This window comes from Vanacampus margaritifer, chromosome 12 (assembly GCF_051991255.1).
Source record: "Vanacampus margaritifer isolate UIUO_Vmar chromosome 12, RoL_Vmar_1.0, whole genome shotgun sequence".
NCBI lineage: Eukaryota > Metazoa > Chordata > Actinopteri > Syngnathiformes > Syngnathidae > Vanacampus > Vanacampus margaritifer.
Window position 1 is genome coordinate 11,655,000 of NC_135443.1, and position 25,431 is coordinate 11,680,430.

At 42.2% G+C, this 25,431-nt stretch overlaps 3 protein-coding genes across 5 annotated transcripts; 1 reads left to right on the forward strand and 2 right to left on the reverse strand.

Moving 5' to 3' along the window:
- Positions 1-1,754: 1,754 nt before the first annotated feature.
- cacul1 (CDK2 associated cullin domain 1) lies at positions 1,755-9,144 on the reverse strand. The gene is made up of 8 exons (XM_077581375.1): positions 8,726-9,144; positions 8,482-8,608; positions 7,347-7,449; positions 7,103-7,198; positions 6,873-6,975; positions 6,317-6,406; positions 5,516-5,654; positions 1,755-4,880 (listed from the first exon to the last, which is right to left on the reverse strand). The coding sequence occupies exons 1-8, from the start codon at positions 9,006-9,008 to the stop codon at positions 4,841-4,843; spliced, it is 981 nt and encodes a 326-aa protein (XP_077437501.1). The 5' UTR covers positions 9,009-9,144; the 3' UTR covers positions 1,755-4,840.
- Positions 9,145-10,545: 1,401 nt separating this feature from the next.
- On the reverse strand, positions 10,546-16,321 carry sirt1 (sirtuin 1). Its single transcript, XM_077581374.1, has 9 exons — positions 15,889-16,321; positions 15,314-15,436; positions 15,011-15,246; positions 13,681-13,833; positions 13,432-13,579; positions 13,278-13,357; positions 12,925-13,108; positions 12,331-12,849; positions 10,546-11,676 (listed from the first exon to the last, which is right to left on the reverse strand). The coding sequence occupies exons 1-9, from the start codon at positions 16,301-16,303 to the stop codon at positions 11,399-11,401; spliced, it is 2,136 nt and encodes a 711-aa protein (XP_077437500.1). The 5' UTR covers positions 16,304-16,321; the 3' UTR covers positions 10,546-11,398.
- On the forward strand, positions 16,244-19,252 carry dnajc12 (DnaJ (Hsp40) homolog, subfamily C, member 12). 3 transcript variants are annotated; one of them, XM_077581376.1, is made up of 6 exons: positions 16,244-16,931; positions 17,184-17,246; positions 17,674-17,752; positions 18,118-18,257; positions 18,332-18,470; positions 18,746-19,252. In XM_077581376.1, exons 1-6 carry the CDS (start codon positions 16,854-16,856, stop codon positions 18,826-18,828), a joined length of 582 nt encoding a protein of 193 aa, XP_077437502.1. In that variant the 5' UTR covers positions 16,244-16,853; the 3' UTR covers positions 18,829-19,252. The 3 variants fall into 3 exon arrangements, with proteins under 3 accessions (XP_077437502.1, XP_077437503.1, XP_077437504.1); XM_077581377.1 differs by lacking the exon at positions 17,184-17,246 and having other exon boundaries at positions 16,244-16,946; XM_077581378.1 differs by lacking the exon at positions 17,184-17,246.
- The last annotated feature ends 6,179 nt before the right edge of the window (positions 19,253-25,431 follow it).

A 25,431-nucleotide genomic window follows, 5' to 3' on the forward strand; every position in this document is an offset into this window, starting at 1 on the left:
ATGCCCTTCCAGCGGACCTGAAGGTGCAGCTGTTGTGTACATTAATCCTTTGCAAACAGACTCCAAGCCCACCAAGTCATATCTAATAATAGCCGGGTCTCAGTTTACATGAAGAAAATCAACAAAGAAAAGCAGCTTCCCTCTTCTTGTGTGACCTTGTTATCATGAGTTTAATCAGTCATGTAACCATCACCAATGAACTCAATGTAATGATTGTATATCGAGACTGCCGAGTAAGGCGGAAAGGCTCGTTTTCATGACCCGGCCCCTGCTACACAAACACAAGACCACACGGGGGGAGTTCAAGTAATTGAATTAAGTAGTAGCTTTCGCAGTCGGCATCTAAAAGTAGACTGAAGTCCATCATGTCAGAGATTTTCTGAGGCTCTGCGCAGCATGACGCTGCTGCCAAAAGGACACCATGCAGGAATAATGACTTTAAGGGATGTTGTGTTTTTACCTTCAGAGTAAGCCCAGCTGGCCTGTGGGAATGGACTGGTGTATCCTCAGGGTGCACCTGTGCTCAAAGTGGGAGATTTCGGTCTTCCACTTGCTGCCACCTGGGAAAACCTTGGGACAGGCAGCTGCCCAGCTTTCCCGCTTTTCTTGCGCAGAGTTACCCTTGGCGTTTACCGGGAAATACGAAGGCGAGTAGCTAGGGAAACCTGTCAGCGGTAAAAGTAGCAACATTTGTCAGCGCCGCGGTCGCAGGTTATTTTGGGGAGGCCTGGCCCATATGTCTGGGAGGTGTCCGTGCTCATTGGCCAACCGGAGCATGCTGTAAAGGGATTCCACTTGTGCTGGTCTACCAGAGACCACCGTCCGACAGATTTAGAAGCCCCTTACCCAGCCTCTCACACAGCCACACCGTCAACTGTCAACACCGCAGATTAAGAGCAATCATAATTTTCAAAGCAGTCGGGATAGGTTCCTGCAAAATCATCTGGAATGACTGCAGTGATGGTTTATTCTGTCTTGTTTGCAGCTTTTGAGCAGAGTGCATTTTGTGTATATTAAAAGTATTGTTTATGAATGTAGTAAGTTGTAGTAACTTACCTACCCATTCTAGTGGGATCCAAATACAAGCCCTTTATCAAAATTTCTGTCTTTCCAAAGATAAGATATGGCCGTTTGTGTTTAGTTCCTTTTATCAACAGTTGTAAGTAATTATGATGTATAATGTATATGTCTTACAGTATTAGCCTATTATCACGTTGTTGTTCATTAGCATTAGTAGCCCATTATCAAACCACATTTGGAGAATGGGTGGGATTAGTCTCGACTAGTGATTTCTGGTATGTGGTCTCCCTCTAGTGGTATGTGAAAGAATGACTGTCTTAGTACAGTTCGGTTGTATTTAACTTAAGTTCATTTTATTTGCATTTCAGCTTTAAGAATTGTTTTTGTCATGTTGCAGCTGAAGTATTTACACCATTTGCAGATGGAAATCTGCACAAATCAAGCTAGTAAGACTTAAAATAATAATTCTACAGAAAGCAGTTTGTGCACAACCAGCTGTTGCAGCTTTTTTTAAATTTATTTATAATTTCCCCTACTGTTTTTCAAATTAATTTAATAGCATCCGCCTCCCATTTGAGAGTTGAAATCTCTGTTCAGGCCACCGTGCGGAATTTGAATGTTCTTCTCGATGTCCGTAAGTGTGAATGTGAGTGTGGTTGTTTTGATTGAAAGGTCACCAATGAGATTGTCTCCAACTCACCCGTAACCCTAAAAAAGTCAAGCACCAAAGAGGATGGATGGATAGAAGGTTTATGTCACATCACGCAGAAAACGTAACACTTAAACAGGGGTGAATTTGTTTACAAGATCCAATGAGTTACGCGCATAAAAAGGTACATAGACGTTTAACATTTTTAAAAAACGAGTTTCTAGATTACACTTAAAACAGTGTAAAAGACACAAAGCCAAGTGAATGGTTCACTAAAATGCCTGACACACACAACACAAATGGATGAACATAAAAACTTTAGTCTGTTCACGTAGACCTGCACATTACTGTATTATTTGCATATATTTTGTTATACAAGTGTGAAGATTCAGACTTGACACATTTGCAGATTTATGACAAGGCAAAACAAGATCTCTGGCACTCTAGTGACTCAAAAGTCCTACATGCAAGTCGACAAGACAGATTTCAGTTCAGAGTAACAAAAATAAAAAACGTTAGTATAAAAAAATATATATTTATACACTCATAACAAGTAAACATGCATAATTAACAATGATAGCTTGCATCCATACCGAATCAACACCAAGTACTGTACTGCAAATCCTCTTTGGTGTCACTGGAAACAATTGGGTTTATACCAACACAATAAAGATAACAACATGGATGCAGAATCACAGTTTAGTTCCTTTTCGTGTCACACTCTTTGTGTTCAAGCTGCTGACTTCACAGTCACAAGGAGTGCAGCCAAGGGATTGGTATGGCATACAAACATACTGTATGGCTATTAGCAGCACAAGTCTTTGTTAGCAAGACATTTTCATAGTAGATGTTAGGAATGCAATACCATTACCAGCCTATCAAATCCATGTATCATTTGTTCTTTCGCTTTTCAAAACAAAAATGAAATAACTGTTTTTTTTTTGTTATTTCTGCCAAAAAACAAAAAAAAGTAAAAAGGCTGAATGAATTTCAGTACCACTAAACACCACAAGAGGGCAAGCGACAAACAATGCCACACAAGCGGAATCAATCCATATAAGCCATCTACCAGTACAAAACAAACCGCATGGAAATTGCTTTAAAGGTCCCATAGTATGAAAATGCACTTAAGTGGGGTTTTCTATCAATAATATACATCCCCCGCCTGTCTACAATCCAACCAGGCATGAAAAAAGTCCGTCCCCGACTTCTTTAGGTTTCTCCTCCTTTCGAAAATGTGTGTTTCGAACGGGCAAATTAAACTTCCGTGACGTCAAAAAGACACGGAAGTGCACTCGACCAACTTGACTAACGCCCACTGAAATTCGAGAAGCTGGCTGCTCCTTTTTTTTTCTGCCGGCAAATGCTCCGTGGAGAGGGGAAGCAAAGATTAGGAAAAAGTGGTTGCTTCCTTCGTCCCAAGTCTTTGAGAAGACAGTGGATTCATTTTATTTTTGAAGGACGTGTACAGGCATCATTTCTCAAAGGACTGTTTTGTTAGTGAAAGCCTGTTCAGAGCTGGATTTGCAACACGTTTAAACATAATGGATCGGTCCCAACAGTGTGACGCGACTGCAAACGGGAAAGTAGGTTTAACATTTTTGATTTAGCCTTCCTTCCTATCCTTTCTAATAAGAGATGTGCACCTTCTACCTTCTGGAGGTTGTTTGGTTACAAGAGGTCAGATAAGATAAAGCAGACGGTGGTTGGATAATATGAAGCGGTTGCGTATTGTTTCGTTAAGATACAATCCGCGGTGGTTAATTTGCCATGACTGGCAACTCGCCGCCTAGTTGACATGACTTTGTGATGCTAACCGGCCGCTAAGTGGTCCCGACGAGACGGCTTGCACGTTGCGACCGCGCAGTTGCCTAAATGTGCACTTTGTGTTATTCATAACCGCTTGTAAATGTCTACAAGCATTCATTCGCGGGAGATTTTCCGGTTACGGCAAAATAAACAATGACAAACTAACGTTAGAACATAGTCTCTGTAGTAACGTTATGCTACTTTTTCTTATGGTAAAACGTTATGTCACTTTTCCATATAATAAAATAGTTCTCAAATGTGTAGAAGACATGTCTGTATTTTTCTTTTCTTCTGCTCCCATGGCCAGTCGTTTCAATTCACAACATTAGCACATGGCTACCATGACCGAAATCACTGCCCCTTGCGAGAAAAGGGTGTGGCCTAAGCGTGGCCTGGTGCAGCTATTTACATAAAAGTGACACACCACTAAATCGGGCTGTTTTGAACGGAGCGTTTTTTGGCTGATTTAGGGACAGCAAAAATATTAGATCCAAAGTCAATTTTGACGAATGCATGTCACAGACATGTCTTTTACACATGTGAGAACTATTTTAGTATGTTGAAAAGTTGAATAATATGAGAGGTTTAAATTTCAGTGATTAAGCGAGTGAGTCAGCTGAGAGAGAAAGCTCTCTTCTGGTTTGAATTTCCTTCCATTACACAAATTGCGGTAGATGAAAACTCAGATTAGAATTGTATGGAACGTCCAAATAGCCTGTTATATTTTTTCCATTTGTACACAAAATCATACATTTTCGGGGGGGGGGTTATATTGAGAAAAGAAGTCATCAATTTATGTTTTTAGTTAGTTTTGTTTTTAAAAACAAATGAACAAATGATACACCGCTTCCATCGCCTCCTTATATTTGAATCACAAGAGAACCCATGAAAGCACCCTGACAAAAGACAGAAAACATGGACATAAACAGGTTTGCTCACACTGCAGTGACAGTTTTACAGTTTATCTGTGGGCAGTGTCACCGATTTCAGGGATAGCTTTCTGGAGTATTGTATAAATAGATGGGAGGCACGGCAACATGGGCCCTGCTCTGTGTTAGGCACGTCAGACCCATTAACAGTAGACCAACATTTATGAACCGGAGCCTTTCACAGCAATGCCTCTGCGTGCACATGCGTGTGCTCGTTCGCACGTGACACGGCATGACGTCGTCCACTCTTGACATACGGGAGAAGTGTGTCAAACCCTGGCCGCGGCTTTCCGCTAATCCCTTTTGTGCGGCCTCCGTCCCGACTTTGATACTACCTCAGAAATCGGCCGATTCCAAACTGTTCGCGTGGGTACCTTTCACACGCAACAGCGACGCCATAGCGCCGTGTGAATGCAGTTGCCCACCTTCCAACTCAGGAGTCATCGTTGGCCCTCTTGCGAGACTGATCACCTCTGAAAAACACAATATAATGTAATTTACTTTTTGCGTGCGCGCGATTTTTCTGATTGCTTACATTTACAAAGAACGGAAAGAACCTACTTCACGCACATTACTGTAGTGTATATTAAACTTACATACTGTTTAATTTGACTCTTTGCCCAACAGCTTCAACGGTCAGGTAACCTCAGCAGTACACCATAGCTGCCATTGACCACCATTTAGAGTATACTTTCGCAGTACTTGTTATTTACAGTGTTTCCACTAACACTGCAGTCACATTAGCAAACATTCAGTTCTGATCTTTTTTTTAAAAAAAATGTACCCACATATAGTTAAGGTTTAATTTGTAAATGAGGATATCAGATTCCATGTTTTTGTTTTGTTTACACCGCTGCTCTGAATGCAATTTGTGTGCTTTGAGCACTGGAGTGTAATTCCCGCCCAGGGTCTTCTTCAGAGTTTTTTTGCCCTCAAGTGGCAAAACACAGCCGCATCCACACTTATCAGGTGATTGTACACACATCTCAACCACATCATCTCAGGTGTTCATTTTTACTTCAACTCTCTAAAAAAGATTTCATTTTTTTTAACGGCATTCTACAGGTCATACTTGACATTGTGACGAAGCTGATCATTGTACACTAACCGTGGAAAGCCGTTCATTGAGAGCTCCATCTGGAGCTTCTGGTCACAGGCGGCGTAGTCCAGCAGCAGAGACTCCACAGCGGGAGGGTTGATTTGCGGAATAAAGACTGAGAAGAGAGCAGGCGCCAACAGGGCCCACTCTGTAAAGAAAAAAATATATATATTAAAATGAAAAATGGTCATTATAAATGCAGAAATTGATATAGACCTTTTCAGCTCTAGAACCAGAGTTGGTAAAAGTAACAGTTTTTGGTTCTCAACTAAGTTGCCTTCTGATGGCAGCAGCACAACCGGAGTTTGTAAAAAAAAAAAAGTTGCAATGCCCCATAGTTATACCCAACCTACGCTACTATAATAGTGAAGTCATAATTGCAAATAAACATATTCGCTGGCATCAAATTCAAGATAAGAGAATAATTGCAACAACAATTTATATATTCAGGTTTAAAATAGCAAATCACAGTTTTACACAGTGTCCCAAATTCATTGGACAGTTTGATATGTGCATTGAAGCTTGAAAAAGGTCAATTTAAGTTCAGCTTAAAAAGGTAATATAGTATTTTATGTTCATTCTAAAATTGTATCCATAAGTCAAATAATTATAAGTGGACATTAATTTATCACTAGATAACATCCACTGCCAAGATTTATTTATTTTTGCCTGCTTGCTTTCAGCCTTTTACTACCCACACAATAAAAACTGACCCATAACCCATTTTGGACGCCAGAACCTAAATTGTGAAAACCCCGGTGTGTATAAAAACACAGTATAGTGCAACAAGTTTGTTTTGTAGTGGCAGACCTGGCCGGAGGCTGTGGAGGCCTTTAACCACACTGGCCATGGTTGACGGCTGCACTTTGAAGGGCACCGTGTGAGCTTTAATGAGAAGAGCTGTGGAGGAAAAATAATTGAAAAGTCAATAACCTTCCTGTTTAACCAAATTATAATATCAGCAATGTCAAAATAACTTTCTTTGAATGACATCTTTCTAGGCTTAACATTCAGTGGGGAACATTTACGCTGCACTTCAGTTTTTTGTTTTTTTCCCACATTTTGTGATGACAAGTCTTATTCCAAAATGGATTGAATTCATTTTCCCCACAAAATTCCACACACAACACCCCATAATGACTATTAAACAAAAACACATACATTGTAATTACAACCTCATGTATTTTTTTTTTTTAATCTAAAAGCCACAAGCTTGGCACAACTAAAGTAACTTTGGCCAATTAAACCCATTCCCGTTTACAAGCTCCATCGGGCTGAATGGGGGGGGTTGTTAATTTATTAAATTTTGGAATAAGGCCGTAATATTTGTTTTGTCAGACGCAACAAACAAGAGCAAGGTACTCACGCATGAGTGTGTCGACATATTTCTCTGCAACATGATCAGCAAACAGGTTCATCAGATCCTGTTTCAGGTCACGGTTGAGCTTCGATTCGATGTAGAACTTGTTCTGAAAACAATCTTCATGAGAAAGCTGCATAAACTGTCATCTGTTTTTGTGTGTATGTGGTCAGGAACATGCAGGAGCGGAAAAGTATTCTCCATTCCACCAAAGTGTCATTTTCAAAGTTACTTACCAAATATAAAAATATTGGAACAATACACTGGAGAGATGCAATGTATTGTGTCAGGGCTGTGTTGAAGCTTTCAATCAGGTTTTCAAGTGGGACAGCCTAAAAACAAAAACTGTACAATGACATATCATAATCTTGCATTTATTGGAATAGCTACAAATCAAAGGCTGTCAAATACAAATTGGGAAAAAGCCACACAAAATTGTACAGTTTTTTGTATACAAATGCTTATTTTAGCTTAACTTACGTTCAGCTCTGTGGATACGCCCTGTAGATGATTTGCTATTTTGGATTTCAGGTCATTGTAGAGCAGCTCAGAGTGTTGCTGGCAAACGCACTTGTAGACGTAACTGAAAACAAACAAAAGACACAAGGGTCCTTCTTTCTTTCTGCCAATAATATTCATCATTCAGTTGAAAAGTTTGGGTTTGATATACGCAACATAAAATGGTTAAGCACTGGCAGTTTATGCAACAAAGGCTTGTTGGCTAGGACAGGCCTGCCTGAGTTGGTGTGGAAAACCCAACTTTTTATTATATAATAATTAACCCTCTCTAGTGAATGGCAAATAAACAAGACAGTTTCTAACCAACTAATTTACCGACAGAGGCCTCTCTGCCAGGCATCTTAGCGATAAGCAAATAAATGATACCAATAGGGGTGTAAAAAAAAAAAAAAAATCGGCAATGTATCGCGATATTACAGCGCACAATTCTCGTATCGATTCAATATGGAGCAGAATCGATTTTTAAAGCTCAATTTCTGATGGAAATATTCAACAAAATGTCTTAATTAGAATTAGGGTTCACATTTTAAGCATGGAAGAATGTTATATTAATGGAACATTAAGCCTTCAAATTTGATTTCAATACTCTTAAAACATGAAACAGATTGTTAAATACGGTGGATCACAATTATAAGCCTGAAGTAGGTTTTCATACAAATCTTACAGTGTACATGTACAAGTTGACTGATTAGTATTTTCTAAATTTGAGTAAAAAAAAAAAAATAAAATAAATCGCAATAATTGATTTGTATCGGGATTAATCGGTATCAAATCGCATCGTGACCTATGAATCACGATACAGATCGAATCGCAAGCTACTAGGCAATTTACACCCCCTAGATACATCCAACTTGAAGCATAGTTTGTTTTTTCCACACCAACTCAGGCGTGTTTGTCCTAACCAAGCCTTGTTGCGTGATGCCTTCATGGATGAGACAATCAGAGCAGTCCAGCTGTCCTTTCTAGAACAGGCCCAAAGGCTACTCATCTGGTTCTTGGGGGTCTCAACTGGTGCCCCTGCCGGTTACCATGGTGACACCTACTGTACAGTATGTGAGACAATTTGCCATACATACTTGCACATGTGAGTCATTACCTGTATATCTGAGCGTATGAAACAGAGATGTGGTCCGTGGGATTCTGAATTAGCAGGCGCTCAATGGCCTGCTCCAGGTTGGGCCAGTGGTTGTTACGGTAGTCTTCCACGGCTGTGGCATTCACACCTAGGAAGGAAGTAGGACGTGGGAGGGTTTTTGCGTTTTGCAACCTTTATTTGTATCAAACGTGAGTTTTATTCGGAGAGTCAAACTGTGACTGGACACGGGAGCACGTCGACTTACGGAACTTTGAAGCGGAGTCGAGAGTGAGTTTGTTTTGGGCAGAGGCGACCGCCGGTGTCGCGCATTCGGTGTCGTCGCCGGCTTCGCTGCACTCGCTGCCAGTGTCCGAGTCCATGAACTGGGAACCTGATGCGCTCCGGCATACAAAACTCCTCCGAGCAGAACCCCCGTCGCATATCTGGCTGCTTGAACAAGTCTGGACCTTACTGCTGCTGCTGCCCGCACAATAGTTATGATTATGGTCATCTTTTACGTCCGAACTGTCATCTTCCATAGCCTCCATTCCAACCGTCGCCGTGAGCCGATACCTGGCATTTAAACTGTAAACGTACCGTCGATAAAGACAAGAGTATTATCAAGCGCCTGAACCTGTTTTCAGCTTGGCGTTGTTGGTGACGGATTCACGGCACTGTCGTGACGTTTTCTTCTTCGTAACGTCTTTTCTGCAAAAGACTAACGGCAAGACGGCGCGTTACTACCGACAGCTGGCTCGGCGTGTGAACGGCAACAAACCAGTAGACACACCTGTGGAAATTTGTAAGTTAACGCCAAATAATGTGTATACAGTATATTACATTTCTATTGCCTCTTTTAAAATACCTAATTTTGGCTAGTCTTTATCGGAGGTGACAATACCCTCACATGCTCACACTGTCCTTGAGTAAAAAAAAAAAAAAAAAAAAACTCCCAATAGAAATACTGATTTACTCATTAAAGGTAAACAAGTACAAACTGAAATGTACTTGAGTACACTCTACATAAGTAAATACATTTATTAGTGTCTCTGTTTTTTTTAATCAAACTATCAACTCAACCGTGATTGACTTGACCTTTCTCTAGTTTTGACATCATGTCGTCATTGCCAGTTGTTGCAAAACAGGTCTATAGCTATAAATGAAGGAAAAAAATTCACTCAAGTACAAACACTTGAAACAAGTGGACCAATACATGTGAAAGCAGGCCCACTTATTTGCCTTTCTGTGACTCTTCTAGTCTGCTGTGTGACACTCTACAGTCTAAACTGAGTCTCCACTTCCTCTGAGAACATTCTATCGATTCTAATTCAACCAAGATATATATTTTTTTAGTTAAAATAAGTTTGCCAGAAAGGTTATCGTGCATTCACGTTTCTGCTAAAATTTCACCTGTAACCCCAATATGCCTAACTTTTGCTGAGTAATATTTTACTTTTAGAGACTGAAGACACACCGCAGTATATATTAGTATGAATCTACATCATAAATATATTGAACAAATGACTGAGTGCTTTCCTGTGACATGATTACATATTCTTACCGCCACAGCACATTTTGTACGGTTTGTGACCTTTAAGTAACAGGGTTTTCAGATTCCTCAAACATTTTCAGGTAGGGACCCAAAATAGATCACGCTCAGTTTTTGTTACCTTCAAATATTGTTAGTGAAGATAATTTACCAATAATTCAATTTCTTGGTAAACACCTTTTTCTTCATGATTGTACGATAGTCAATTCATGTTCTCGATGTCCTTTATCATTAGTTTATGTACGTCACATGTTCATTTTATGGCAATTTTGGGTTATAACTATAGAAAAATAACAGATGAGGGACCCCTTGTTTTTCATTATTTTTTACTGAGAACCCCAAAAGAAATAACTAAAATGGTGGCAAACCGTTCTCTTAAACTGTAGACTGAGTGGCTTGTGAATAAAGTTGGCAGCAGGCTCACATAAATCAGCCAACCAACATGTTTACATGCAGCAGGCTCTCAGTTAGAGAATATAATAATCCCATTGTTATTACGCCACTTATATTCCATGAAAAATAAGAGCAACAATCGGTTTCATGAAGACGGCTTTTTTTTTTCTCCACTGTTGATAGAACATAGTAAGGCTTCGTAATAAAACAGGACAACTTTGTACAGAAAAAAACGTCATCTACTCTTGGCAGAGTATGTCTCCAAGCTGAGTATAAAAATAAAAAGCTTGACCATAAAAAGTAGCTGCCACGTCTGAAGGAACCACCTTTTCAATAATCTCTCTCCAACACTCAACTGACATGAGAAATATACAGAGCTTATATATCGAAATCAGATCATGTTAATGAAACGTTCTTTGGTTTAAACTTAAAGAGGACTGTTGTCTTCTGCATTTACCCCTCAAGAAAGACCAGCATTGAACTGTTTGTGTTGCGGCTAGCCAAAATGTTCAAGTAAGCCATCAGAGGGCTACTGTAGGTCTTAGCAGGCATTTGACTTAAATCTTCATGCTACTGTGACATAAATCCGTTGCAAAACATCACATTTAGAACACAATTAATGTCACATTATGGACCGATGATGACAAAGTCTTGTCTTAAAGCTTAAACTGCTGTCTTTTATCAGAAGTTGCAGTAGATGAACTGAAGCATTTCCAAACGTGAATACAAAAAGATGGCAACATTTCTATGAAGTAAGCAGTGTGTAGTATGTTTCAGACACAATGCGGGCGATTAAGTGGGCAGTACCCCCCCCCCCCCCCAAAAAAAAAAACTTGTTCCATTTTCATATAAGTTGTCACACAATTTCAACTTTATGAAAAACAATAGGCTGATGAGTCAAAAAATATATGAAACATATACAGTTTATATGTATATATATATATAAATACATATACATATTTAAAAAGACAACGAGTGCTTTATCAACTGAGTACTTTAAAGGTGTGTGGTGCTGTGAGTTTGTTCATCCGTACTGTCCGTCTGCAAACTCGACGAGGCCTCGCTGGCCAAAGTGTCCCGTACTGGCTCTCCGAGGCAGGCCGCTCCTTCGGCTTCCTCCGGCTCGCTGACCTCGGCTCCCTCGTCGCCGCTGCATTCCGACTCCTCCTCGCTGTCGCTTTCGCACGAGCTTGACGTCTCATCCTCAGAGTCTGAGTAAACCTCGGCCCCATGGAAGATGTAGTGATGCGGTGCTTGAAACAGGTACTGGCCCGCTGTAGGTCACAAGCAGGATCAATTTAACTCATTTGCTAGCAAAAACATATAAGTATGTTTTTTTAATACTTTGTCACACACTCCCAAAAACATATTTATACGTTTTTATGGTTTTTTTTTAAATGTGTTTTTAAGCATACAGAAGCCTTTGATGTAGCTTCTGACCTGAATAGGTCGCTTAAAGCAAAAACAAAACAAAAAACAGCCAGCAGGTGGCAGCAGAGTATAAGAGATCAGTCAGGGCCATGTTGCAACAAGCTCTTTTCCCCAGTGTTTTGAACAGGTTTGTGAATAATGATGAAAGTTAGCTATATTCTAATGCTAATTGCTGCAAAACGGAAGGATACAAATGTACTTTTTTTCCTGATAAAAGAAGAGACTCTTTATAGTTTTATAGCTATAGAACACAATATTCTGTGGGCCCTGCAAAATCAGTCAAAATCCAGTAAAACAGCTGGGAGCGAAGGAGGTTGCTTCAGTGAAAATGGCTGGGAGTGAATGAGTTGATAGCCACAACACGGGCAAAATTGTTGACATTGCACAGAAAATTACATTGTGTGCAAAAATCCTCATGACTGATGACTCACTTTCAAACGTATTAAAAAGTGATTTAAATTTAGATAGTAGTGATCTCTACTTGGACGGTGACTTACTGTCAAGGCGCTTGCTGATTGGACTTCGGCTAATCCGGTTCATCCAGCACCGTCGCCGAAATTCATGGTGGGAAGATTGGCTCCTTTCTTCCGTGGGCTCTTCCTTAGTTGCGTCTTTGACTGGTGACTGGTTCGACTCGGAGTTCTCTTGGCTGGGACACTGAGTGTCCGGGCAAGGCTCCAGAGGCGCAACGTGACCGTCAGTTTCTGTGGAATTCGGACTTTGCGGTGAGGGCTTTCCGAGCGAGTCTGTACTGTGCTGCTTCGGCTCTTCCGGCGTTGCGTCGCCGGCGGCGGACAAGGCCTCGCACGGTGGCTGCTCCGGTAACCGAGGGGGTTTCTCCGTGATCTCAGTGAGTCTTAGCGTGTTGTAGCAGAGCTGCTCGAAGTCCCCGCCCAGCCGATGGCACAGCTCGTTGACGATGACGTCGCAGTCGCCGAGCAGCTCGACGTCAAAGTTGAGGTGAGGCAGCTGCTCTCGATTGATCAAGACTTGAGGCACTTCATGAGGAATGGAGTCTGGATGGGAGGACGAGAAAAGTTGATGAAAACATTTGCGCGCAAACACATTTGCGAGTGTGGGCAAGAGCATACTTGGGATGAGCGCGACTGGTCGGACTTTCAGTGAGGACCCGATAACGATCAGGAGATCCACCTCGTCCTTGTCCTGCTTCATGGCTCTGTGAAACATTTCTGGAAGGTTCTCGCCGAAGAAGACGATGTCTGGTTTCATTATTGCTAGAGGAATATCCGGACAGCGAGGGCAATGGGGGACACGCTGCAAGAACAATTTGTAATTCACTATTAGGATTTCAAGTAGTGTGTTGCATCCGTGTCAAACTCGTTTCCGTCGCATGCCACACTGTAGGAACGACCGTTATGACTGTGGAACCTTGTAATATTTCATTGCATTCATTTCATTGTTCAATAAATGTCAACATACAAACCTGGTTAAAGATGTCTTCCCTTATAGCTTCACAATCCACTTTGTGTTTACAGATGAGACAGGAAGCGGTTGCAAATGACCCTACAGGAGTCATTTGAGCCCTTGTTAGACGTTTTCGAGATCATCACGAGCTGTCGGTTCGTGATGCCACTTACCGTGACACTGGATGATTCTCTGAACTCCGGCCACTTGTTCTAATGTATCAATATTTTGTGTGTAGTTGCGCAGGAGCTTGCCCCGCTTGTCCATCATAGCGATGAACTTGTGACAGGGAGATGGCTGGAACTGACCCGGGTAGATCTCCTGTAAACCAAAAAACAGGATACACTGAGGACTCACAAGCAAAACGGACACATGTCTCACCTGCAATGGCTTCGTAAGAATAAAACATACATTAAGCAAACCTTAGCAAACTTGAAAAATGGCCTGGGGTCTCTTTGGAAGTATTCAATGTCAAACATAGCTTGTGGGTCTGGAAGATCAGGAAAATCAACAGCAAGACGGGCGTAAATGCCATCTCGGGAGCGGAAATCTGGTATTCCACACGAAACGGACACCTGAAACAAGAACGGAGGATTTAGCATGCGTTGCCTCTTATTTGGAGAACAGTTAGAAAGGTTTTTTTTTTCGTTTCCTCAAAGTGATGTTAAATTATAATCTCCCATTTCTTGACAACTAGAGTAAGAATAGGTGATAATTATTAATGCTCCCGATCACAACGAACCCAGACCAGCCTGTGTGCAGTGTAAACCAGTAACAGAATCATGTTTGTGCATTTTTTGCACTGTCAATTTGAAATAATTCAATGGTTTTTTTTGTATAACAAATTGATAGAAATGTGGGTAGAATTGTTTTTTTTAAAGCCGATTCATCAATTAATTATTAAAATCATTTTTAATGAGTAGGTCTAAAATGGAAAAATGTGCGGCTAATCCACCCGATCGGTTATTGGAATTGGTATCGACCGATCTCACTCATGGATGATCGAAATCAGCAAAACGAAACCCTATTTGCACTTGAACACTTACGCTTCAAAAAATGGGTTATATTAACTTAAAGTGTGTTTTCATTAGTTTAAATATTTTTACAGAATATGGAAGGGTATAACTACCCCCCCCCCCCACTCCCAAATTGTATATATGGTATCTTTCTATCATATTTTCCATCAATTCTGGGTTTGCCTGGAATGTACAAGCGAGAAAAGTTTTAGGACTGGTGTCACAAAAGATAGATTTCAAATTATAACTATACGTTTTCACCTTGAATCTAAATTGGAACCCAACTGAACTCAACTACAACGGCACCAATGAACAGCAACTACGTTTTCACGAATGTCCGAGACTCAGCCACTTGTTTTCCAGGAATTCAAAACTTTAATTGCGGTTGCGCAATGTGGCCGTGTCACAGATTACAACCAATCAAAATGCACTCAAGCTTTCACACGCACTGAAATAAAATACATTTACGGAATTTAAGCGAGTGGGAGTTGGACCCAGCTAGACCCCATAGAAATACGGTATACCGCATATAATACAGTACACATATATTGTCTTTTAAAACAATACTTAACCATATTTATAATTGGCAATGTTTTTCTCACATATCCAGAGCACTGTGTGCCCACATTGCGGGAAAACAAGTTTGTAGTTTGAAATATATCTTTTCTGACACACACCTTTTATCCCCTGCGATAAATACATAAGAAAAGAGTGTGAGTATTAGTAAGATACATACCCCGGCACCAGTCAGCACAAGAATCCTTTTACTTTCATGGAGTAGCCTAACGACATCTTCCAAAGTGTTGACATCCTTGCGTTTTTTTCTTTTAGGAGGCTCTGAGATGTTGATGATGATCTGCCACAGTGTCATGTCATCTAAATCCGGCGGGAGTACAGTCTCAGGCAGCAACTCCCTCAGAATTGTCCTCGGGTCGGTCTCTCTGATGTGCTGCTGGATGAAACTGTAGGAACCTGGCCAAGGTGACAACATCTCAGCATGGCAAGCATTAGCATAAAAACAGACACGGCTTGAATTCACCTATATGAGGTTGAGGCGTCCAGTCGCTGGAGCTGGCGTGGGAGGATCGGTCATCCTCCTCTGTGGCATGCTCGGGTGTGACAGCCAAACCATTGGAGGGGTGATCGACACACCCAATGAGACCTGAGTGGAGAATGGAAGAACTATAACAGACGACAAGTGGTGTAACATCGCTGAAAATACTTTCAGAGTGGTAACCTACACGGCCAGTCACATTCTATACATACTGATGACAATAACTTCGTGGGTAACTTTTTATTTTCCGGAAGTGGGTGTGAGGACTAAAGTCATGCCAGCTAACAAATGCTACGTCGCTTTCAAAGTTCAGTGTCTCGAGGGAAAAAGTCTATTCATGAAAACTCGAATGTCTCCCATAGACGCTTTTCTACTCTCTAACTTACCATCATTTACCGGTAAAAGGCTGCCGCCACATGCAGTTTAATTGTTGTTGGATTTTATTTTTATTTTTTAAGTTATCATCTTTCGGTTAAAAACGAATTGGCGCTCAATTTGGTAAAACGTGTACCCACCGGAGAAAAGCGCTTCATGCGTTTAAAACGTCCGCCTCTACCTACCGGCACCGGCCTCGAGTGTCCCAAGCACGGCGCTGTCGTCTGCTTTCACGGCGGACTTAAAAGGCTCGGAGACGAGCAGTCCCAGGTCATTGTTGTCTCCGCCTTGCGCTCCTGGGGCCTGCTCGACCGCCATCGCCGGCTTTGCTTCCCTCTCCGCTGGCTCGGCACAATTCACCGCCGCCTCCCAACTCTCCGCGACCCCAGAAACGCAAGGGAATTTGTTAGCGTCGGTAACTTTGAGGCTGCAGTTGGTCGCCAGGGTAATTTTCGACTTTTTAACGGCGGGCTCGTCCATTTCGGATGCGCCCGAAAAGGCCGTTCCCAGAGTGTTCTCTCCGTCCGCCATCTTCAGCCCGCAGAGCCGCTGAGCGGAGTGAGCGGAACCCTCCCCCTCGGACAGCTGGCTCATTTGCATAGGTCACGTGACGCACTCTCCTCCAGTCATAGTAGTAGGAACGTTCTCCCCCTTACGTCACTGAAATGAAACCATAACAAAAAAATGCTGCATTCACGTACTATCAGATTTTTGGGCGGTAAAGGCAAATTTTATGACTAATATTCAGCAGTGGATTTTATAGTACAGTATGTATGTATTTGTACAGGTATCGCTTGTTTCCTGCTTCTTCTTTTTTTAACAGCGAGCCACACATGTCACAAGTTAGTTTAGCTATTAAGTCATATTTTCCTGTTTATGTAATTTACCGGTATGTCCCTTTAAAACTCGTCTTGTGTCGTAGAGTAGGATGAGTCACTCGAATGCCTCATACGTCACATGACAGCAATTACAGCTCACGAGCTCAGTTCCACCGTAGTTCATGAGCGAAATTCACAACTGACGAAAATCACTTTGGAATTCAGTTGAATTGAGGATATCCCAAGGGGCCGAGGAGCCAGCGTCAAGGGTTGCTGCAACCGGCGTTGCAGATACTCAAGCTCCTACTATCGAAGAATCATCACATTATTTCATGGAGGCCGTTTTGAACTACAGACCTGAGGATTTGGAAGATTATTACGGTTTATTAGGATGCGATGAGTTGTCATCGGTAGGTTATTTCCCGGTATGTTTGTCCCGTGGTTGATTGTGAGTTGTGTACCGTACCACAAAATCAATGTTTTGAGAAAATGAGAAGTGAAAGCCAGCATAATTATGTGTATCAAGAGTTTAACTCATCCACTGCTGAGTTCCCCATAATATTGGGTCCTGTGAAAATATAAGCACTGAATCTACCAAAAGAAAGAGTACACTTCTCTTTCACCACAAAAAGCTGTCTGTACATTTTCTGTTCTTAAATTAGCTACTGGTGGCTTCATGCAAGCGACCACTTTCTTTCAGTGAAGCACTACATCAAAACCATAAGGTAAGCAGAGCTGCACTGGAGTTTGTTGGATGCACAGATTAGCGTTAGCTTCTGGTATTGTACACACTGAACACTTAATTGATCGGTGCGGTTGTCAGCATAAGTTTAGTGTAGTGATGGACAAATGAAGCTTCATGAAACACTTTCGATATTTTTTTTACTCCTCTAGATGGCAGTAAAAAATGTACCGATTTCCATTGCACTAGCCTTTATATTTAAACCAAGAGCACCTTCTAGAGGGGTAAAAAATATCACAAGTGCTTCATGAAGCTTCATTTCCCCGTCACTACTTTGGGCATGAGGTGGGCGTTGCATGTCGTCTTTTTCTGGGGCATTGAGTGCGGTACACAGTTCACAGTCACATTTATCAACTGATTTTTCGCAAAATCCAGCCACCTGTAGCTCATTCAGGCATTTTTTCTTGCAGACAGAACAGATTCTCAACGAATACAAGATTAGAGCCTTGGCATGCCACCCAGACAAGAACCAAGACAACCCCAAAGCGGGTACAATTGTGAATATTGTGACTTTTTTTTTTTTATTCATATAAAAAAATGAGTTTAATTGTTATTATATGTTTGTAGAGTATATCAGAATCAGCTTTATTGGCCACATATGTAAAACACACAAGGAATTTGTCTTTAGTTACAACCCGTCCCAAGAAACATAAAAATAGAAATGACCAACAGAGGGCGACAGACCGGGAAGCCTGGCGGGCCGCTGTCAGCGCCTCGAGTTTCTGCGATGAGAAACTTTAACATGGGGAAAAAATTAAAGATAACAGGAAATGTGGGGAAAGTATTTGCATATTTGTTAATGTTTTAAAATGTTGCTCTGTTCTACCCGGATTTCTTTATTCTCTTTCTGACAGTGGCAGAGTTTCAAAAGCTACAAGAAGCCAAAGAGGTTTTATGCAGTGAGACTAAAAGACAAAACTATGATCTATGGAAGAGAAGTGGAGTTGCTATCCCATTCCATGACTGGCAAGCCTTAAATGACTCTGTCAAAACGGTGCGTCAGGTTTTACTTTTTCATGTTTGTGAGGGAAACCCGTACCATGATCTGACTTGAAATTGTTTTTGCAGTCAATGCATTGGGCTGTGAGAAATAAGAAGGAACCCATGCTGGAGGCTGCAAAGGCAGAAACACAAATCGCTTCAGAAGCTAAGGATTGTCAGCAGGAAGCCCCGGGGATGTCCTCAAGTGAAGCCACGCTATGCTCAAGTAATCCCTATTCATTCAACTACATTCATGAAAAAACATCATCATGTAGATATTTGGCTTGCGGGTGAAGTTTCAGGATGAACCTAAAACCTTTCAGCTACAGAACAGCAAGTTATGCAAAACATACTAAAAACAAAACGGATGGATTCAATAGCTCAAATGACGTCCACTTATAAAGGTTATAGTGCGCCGTACGTTCATCCTGAAATTTCACCCAAAAGGTTACGAGCCACTTTTAATTTCCCCCGAATTAACTTTTTGCTCTCTTCATCTAGGCGATTACTGCCATCGTCGTTTCCGCTGGGCTGCTGACTCACCATCTTGCCTGCTGCAGAAGTTCCGGAATTATGACATTTGAATACATCACGCGGTTACTTCGAGAAGTGTTGTTGGCGGACATGATCAAGCTATGATGTCGTTCTTTAAGTGGATATGTAAAGTCGGGATTCTTACCAAATCATATGGATGTTCAATCCAAAATTCTATATTGTCAACTATATCAAGAAAAATGGATGAACGTAGATGCTGTTACACTTTTAGTTTTATAAAAGACACAATAACATCAAATTAAATTGTTAATGTGAATTGTTTACATTTTGCTTGTTGTTCGTTAATATGTGCCTTGCAACTGGTGTCCAATCCAGGATGTCTTGCCCAATCAGTTCGGAAGGCTGGAGCTCAACTACTGTATGACCTTAATTAGGATGAATGGTATAGAAAATGGATGGAAGCATACTTGACCTATTGTCAAAAGAGATGAAGTAATTAAAATGTGTCCAATTCTGGGTGTTATTTATTGTCTCTCCATTCTCACTGCACATATGCACAACTTGTTTTTCTTTTAAAATGACACAGACAAAAAGTCCTTGTGGATATTTTCATTCATCCAGGTCAATTATTTCTCATGGCATTGAATCAATTGCTACTGGAAACAAACAGCACCAACAAAATAATTGATTTTTATTAAAAAAACAGATTTAAATAGTCGCCGAAATTGAAAATATTTGTGACTCGACTTGTGCCCGAGAGAGCCGCAGTCCTGCATGTTTTTTTATGCCCCCTCCTTAAACACAGCTGAGAGGCTCCTGCAGAACATAATTATGAGCTGATGATTTGAAACACCTGGGTTGGAGGCAGGACCAAACTTGCCTATCCCTGTGCTAGACAGTGTCGAACAGACGCAATAGCAATATTTGAAGCGCCCAGTACATGTCGTCATAACACCTTGACGTCACATGTGGTTAAAAAAAAAAAAGCCCAAAAGCACTACTGGTGCTGCTGTTTCTTGCCGGGTGCGGTGGCGCGCGCCTGTAATCCAAGCTACCCGGAGGCTGAGACTGCCGGATCGTTTGAGCTCAGGGTTTCTGAGCTGCAGTGGACTATGTCGAGCGGGTGTCCGTGCTAAGTTCGGTATCGATATGGTGCTCCCGGGGGAACTCGGGACTACCAGGTCGCCTAAAGAGGGGTGTACCGGCCCAGGTCGGCAACGGAGCAGGTCAAAGCCCCCGTACCGCTCAGTAGTGGGATCGCGCCTGTGAATAGACGCTGTAGTGCAGCCTGAGCAATACAGTGAGACACAGTCTTTTACAATTAATCCTCTTTACCAAAAAACACACAATACGGTACATAATCTGTTTACATCAAGTAACATTCTTTTAGTACATTTCTTCAATAAAAATCTGTTTTTGTATGTACTACATTGCCTCCCCGTGGAGAAAAGTGGCAACTACAATGTTTTTACATTGCTTTGGGTACTGATTTAATGGGATAGATGCCACGGAGGAGGCAGGACTTCCGGGTTTTCACCCATCAACTTTGTTTCCGTTTTTGGTTTAAGACGTGTGGGCCGTGTCCCAGTACTTGCGCTTCCGCCTTAGTGCCCCTCGGTTGTGCGTCCCTGTCGATAGGTGCGAGGCTGCGAGTGTGTAGCCGAGACGCCCTGCCGCCGATGAGCGGAAGCGCGCGGTTAGGGGGCGCCAGGATGGGAGTGCAAGTGTTGGAACGTGGCCAACAGTGGCCAGAAACGGCGCTGATGTGTAAAACACGGAAGTCCGTGGCATCTACCCCATTGGTCGATATAGACAGTCTTTTTAAAATTCGTCCATGAATAATAATTTTAAGTTTATGAAAACAAATGTTCCCATTGTTACAAGAAACAGCAATGAAACAATTAGCACAAACAAAAAAGAACTTTAAATTTCATTTTAACTTTATTTGAGACTCAATTTTGTCAGCAGGGGGGTGGGACAAAAGAAGAATGACATTTTAGGGGGTACTCCAGACTTATTTGGTATTTTCAAAACTATTTTCAAGCATTTCATTCTTCTTTTTTTTTTTTTCTTTTTTTTTTTTAAATTTGGTCCCAGGACAAGTAAATTTACTCAGAAACCGCACGTTTTAGTATTTTGTATGTGGATTATTTAAAATTTGATGTGTGGGACGTAAAATGTCCTCCAATTCTGGAATGACCCTCCCCATTAATAACTCATTTGCTCCTCGAATTATTGTGCCGACAGCACTATTTAAAGCGGTAAATGTCGCCATTGCACCTACTGACGTGATATGCATTTAACTCAAAACCACTACTCATACTGCTGATTTTCGCCGGGTGCGGTGGCGCGCGCCTGTAATCCAAGCTACCGGGAGGCCGAGGCTGGCGGATCGTTTGAGCTCAGGGGTTCTGAGCTGCAGCGGACTATGTCGAGCGGGTGTCCGCGCTAAGTTCGGTATCGATATGGTGCTCCCGGGAGAACTCGGGACCACCAGGTCGTCTAAGGAGGGGTGCACCGGCCCAGGTCGGCAACGGAGCAGGCCAAAGCCCCCGTACCGCTCAGTAGCGGGATCACGCCTGTGAATAGACGCTGCAGTGCAGCCTGAGCGATACAGTGAGACGCAGTCTTTTAAAATTAATCTTCTTTACATAAAAAACACACATAATTTGTTTACATCAAGTAACATTCTTTTAGTCAATTTCTTTTTTCATAAAAATCAGTTTTTGTATGTGCTACACTGCCTCCCAGTGGAGAAAAGTGGCAACTAAAATGTTTTTACATTGCTTTGGGCACTGAAAAAAAGAACTTTAAATTTCATTTTAACTTTATTTGAGACTCAATTTGGTCGACAGGGGGGTGAGACAAAAAAAAGAAATTTTAGGGGGTACTCCAGACTTAATTGGTATTTTCAAAACTATTTTCAAGCATTCATTCCTTAGTTTTTTTTTTAATATATATTTTTAGATTTGGTCCCAGGACAAGTACATTTACTCAGAAACTGCATGTATTTTGCATGTGGATTATTTAAAATTTGATGGGTGGGATGTAAAATCTCCCCCAATTCTGGGATGACCCTCAATTTTTTATTTATTTTCTTTTTAAATAATAATGACACCGACAAGAAGTGGACGTTCTCATTTATCCAGGTCAATTATTTCTCAGGGCATTAATTAAGTCATTTGCTCCTGGAATTATTGTGCCGTCAGCACTATTTAAAGCACCCAGTACATGTCGTCATAACAACGTGACGTCACATGCGCTAAAAAAAAAAAAAGAAGCCCAAAAGCACTACTGGTCCTGCTGTTTCTTGCCGGGTGCGGTGGCGCGCACCTGTAATCCAAGCTACTGGGAGGCTGAGGCTGGCGGATCGTTTGAGCTCAGGGGTTCTGAGCTGCAGTGCACTATGTCGAGCGGGTGTCCGCGCTAAGTTCGGTATCGATATGGTGCTCCCAGGGGAGCTCGGGACTACCAGGTCGCCTAAAGAGGGGTGCACCGGCCCAGGTCGGCAACGAAGCAGGTCAAAGCCCCCGTACCGCTCAGTAGCGGGATCGCGCCTGTGAATAGACGCTGTAGTGCAGCCTGAGCGATACAGCGAGACACAGTCTTTTTACAATTAATCCTCTTTACATAAAAGACACACATAATGTGTTTACATTAAGTAACATTCTTTTAGTACACTTCTTCTTTCATAAAAATCATTTTTTTTAACTGCCTCCCTGTGGAGAAAAGTGGCAACGTCAACACATTTACGTTGCTTTTGAGTAGTAGTACTGGTTTTCCATACATAATGTTTTACGTTGCGTTAGTACTGGTTTAATAAGGTATATCTATGCCATGGATTTACGAAAGTCACAAACAAATTTACACATACCGTTTCCAGCCAATGCTGCGACACTCAGGTCGCGTCCCAACACTCGCATCCCCACCCCTGCTCCCCCCAACGCGAGCGCGGAGGGGCGTCTCAGTTCTCTGAAATGCTTCGGAGAACTGAAACACACTTCACACTCGCACCCATCGACGGGAACGCGCAACCGAGGGGCACAAGTGCAAGCAACGGGACGCGGCCCACACGTCGCAAACAGCAACCGAAAGCAGCGCGGGGGTGTGACACCCGGAAGTCCCGCCTCCTCCTTGGCACATACCCCATTGGTTGGGGAAGCTACCACTTTGCTCCCATTATCCGACAAATTGTATACCTGTCCTTCCATTGGCCTTATATTCAGTGCTCTGAGAGAGAGAGAACAAAGTATGACAGTATAAAATGTTACATTGAAACCACATGTTTTAGTATTTTGTATGTGGATTATTTAAAATTTGATGTGTCAATTCTGCAATGACCCTCCCCCTTAATCAACTCATTTGCTCCTGGAATTATTGTGCCGACAGCACTATTAAAGGCGCCCAGTAAATGTCGCCATTTCACCTACTGACGTCATATGCCTTTAACTCAAAACCACTACTTATAGTGGTGATTTTCGCCGGGTGTGGTGGCGCGCGCCTGTAATCCAAGCTACTGGGAGGCTGAGGCTGGCGGATCGTTTGAGCTCAGGGGTTCTGAGCTGCAGCGGACTATGTCGAGCGGGTGTCCGCGCTAAGTTCGGTATCGATATGGTGCTCCCGGGGGAGCTCGGGACTACCAGGTCGCCTAAAGAGGGGTGTACCGGCCCAGGTCGGCAACGGAGCAGGTCAAAGCCCCCGTACCGCTCAGTAGTGGGATCGCGCCTGTGAATAGACGCTGCAGTGCAGCCTGAGTAATACAGTGAGACGCAGTCTTTTAAAATTAATACTCTTTACATAAAAAACACACATAATTAGTTTACATCAAGTAACATTCTTTAAAAAATTTCTTTTTTCATAAAAATCAGTTTTTGTATGTGCTACACTGCCTCCCAGTGGAGATAAGTGGCAACTAAAATGTTTTTACATTGCTTTGGGTACTGAAAAAAAGAACTTTAAATTTCATTTTAACTTTATTTGAGACTCAATTTGGTCGGCAGGGGGGTGGGACAAAAAAAAGAAATTTTAGGGGGTACTCCAGACTTAATTGGTATTTTCAAAACTATTTTCAAGCATTCATTCCTCTTAGTTTTTTTTTTTTATATATATATTTTTAGATTTGGTCCCAGGACAAGTACATTTACTCAGAAACTGCATGCATTTTGTATGTGTATTATTTAAAATTTGATGGGTGGGACGTAAACTCTCCCCCAATTCTGGGATGACCCTCAACTTTTTATTTATTTTATTTTTAAATAATAATGACACCGACAAGAAGTGGATGTTCTCATTTATCCAGGTCAATTATTTCTCAGGGCATTAATGAACTCATTTTCTCCTGGAATTATTGTGTCGACAGCACTATTTAAAGCACCCAGTAGATGTCACCATAACACCTACTCACGTCATATGCGTTTAAATTAAAATCACTATTTGTGTGACTTATCCTCGCCGGGTGCGGTGGCGCGTGCCTGTAATCCAAGCTACCGGGAGGCTGAGGCTGGCGGATCGTTATAGCTCAGGGGTTCTGAGCTGCAGTGCACTATGTCGAGCGGGTGTCCGCGCTAAGTTCGGTATCGATATGGTGCTCCCGGGGGAGCTCGGGACTACCAGGTCGCCTAAAGAGGGGTGTACCGGCCCAGGTCGGCAACGGAGCAGGTCAAAGCCCCCGTACCGCTCAGTAGTGGGATCGCGCCTGTGAATAGACGCTGTAGTGCAGCCTGAGCAATACAGTGAGACACAGTCTTTTACAATTAATCCTCTTTGCATTAAAAAAAAAAAAAGACACACGTGTTTACATTAAGTAACATTCTTTGAGTACATTTCTTCATTCATAAAAATCAGTTTTTTATGTCCTACGCTGCCTCCCCGTGGAGAAAAGTGGCAACGACAACACATTTCAGTTGCTTTGGGTACTGGTTTTACATACATAATGTTTTACGTTGCGTTGGTGATGGTTTAATAGGGTATATCTTTGCCACGGATTTACGAAAGTCACAAACACGTCCCAACGCTCGCCCCCCCACCCATGCCCCCTCCAACGCGAGCGCGCAAGGGCGTCTCGGTTCTCTGAAATGCTTCAGAGAACTGAGACAGACACTACATAGTCGCGTCCATCGACGGGAACGCGCAATCAAGAGGCACAAGCAAGCAACGGGAGGCGAACTACACGTCGCAAACAGCAACCGAAAGCAGAGCGGGTGTGTGACACCCGGAAGTCCCCATTGGTCGGGGAAGCCACAACTTTGCTTCCATTATCCGACAAATTGTACAGCTGTCCTCCCATTGGCCCGAGTCTTCGTCCCGACATATAAACCCAGCCGTCCACTGTTACCGGCGGTCACTTTAATTTATTGTGAATTACTATACATAAAAGTGAAGTGTCATGGCTGGTCGTGTTTTGTTTTTTTCTCCCAAACTTGCTCAGCAATGTTTCAGTTGAGGAGTCGAGTCGAATGGTGATGCCGCGCTCCATGGGCACGCTGAATCCACCTGTTTCCAACTATTGGTTTAATGTGAAGTTGTCGATTTCCTTGTTTTGTAGTTTTTGTGTGTGTTAAGTGTAGTACTTAAAACACTACAAAGTAACAAGGGCATTCGGACTCAAACTATGCAGGCTTGTACCCTCCTTTGCCAGCAGGCATTGTGTTGGTTCGAGGCCTGCGTCCTGATAGGGGGACACATCGCGCAGG

Excerpts from the sequence above, each read along its gene's own strand:
- cacul1 (XM_077581375.1), bottom strand. The coding sequence starts at position 9,008 with ATGGAGGCTATGGAAGATGACAGTTCGGACGTAAAAGATGACCATAAT. Across the intron at positions 7,450-8,481 it reads TCATACGCTCAGATATACAG|TTACGTCTACAAGTGCGTTT; the intron begins GTAATGACTCAC and ends GTTTGTTTTCAG. Across the intron at positions 5,655-6,316 it reads CCTCCACAGCCTCCGGCCAG|AGTGGGCCCTGTTGGCGCCT; the intron begins GTCTGCCACTAC and ends TTTTCTTTACAG.
- sirt1 (XM_077581374.1), bottom strand. The coding sequence starts at position 16,303 with ATGCAAATGAGCCAGCTGTCCGAGGGGGAGGGTTCCGCTCACTCCGCT. Across the intron at positions 15,247-15,313 it reads GACGCCTCAACCTCATATAG|GTTCCTACAGTTTCATCCAG; the intron begins GTGAATTCAAGC and ends CACCTTGGCCAG. Across the intron at positions 13,358-13,431 it reads GAGAATCATCCAGTGTCACG|GGTCATTTGCAACCGCTTCC; the intron begins GTAAGTGGCATC and ends TGACTCCTGTAG.
- dnajc12 (XM_077581376.1), top strand. The coding sequence starts at position 16,854 with ATGGAGGCCGTTTTGAACTACAGACCTGAGGATTTGGAAGATTATTAC. Across the intron at positions 17,753-18,117 it reads CCAAGACAACCCCAAAGCGG|TGGCAGAGTTTCAAAAGCTA; the intron begins GTACAATTGTGA and ends TCTTTCTGACAG. Across the intron at positions 18,471-18,745 it reads TGAAGCCACGCTATGCTCAA|GCGATTACTGCCATCGTCGT; the intron begins GTAATCCCTATT and ends CTCTTCATCTAG.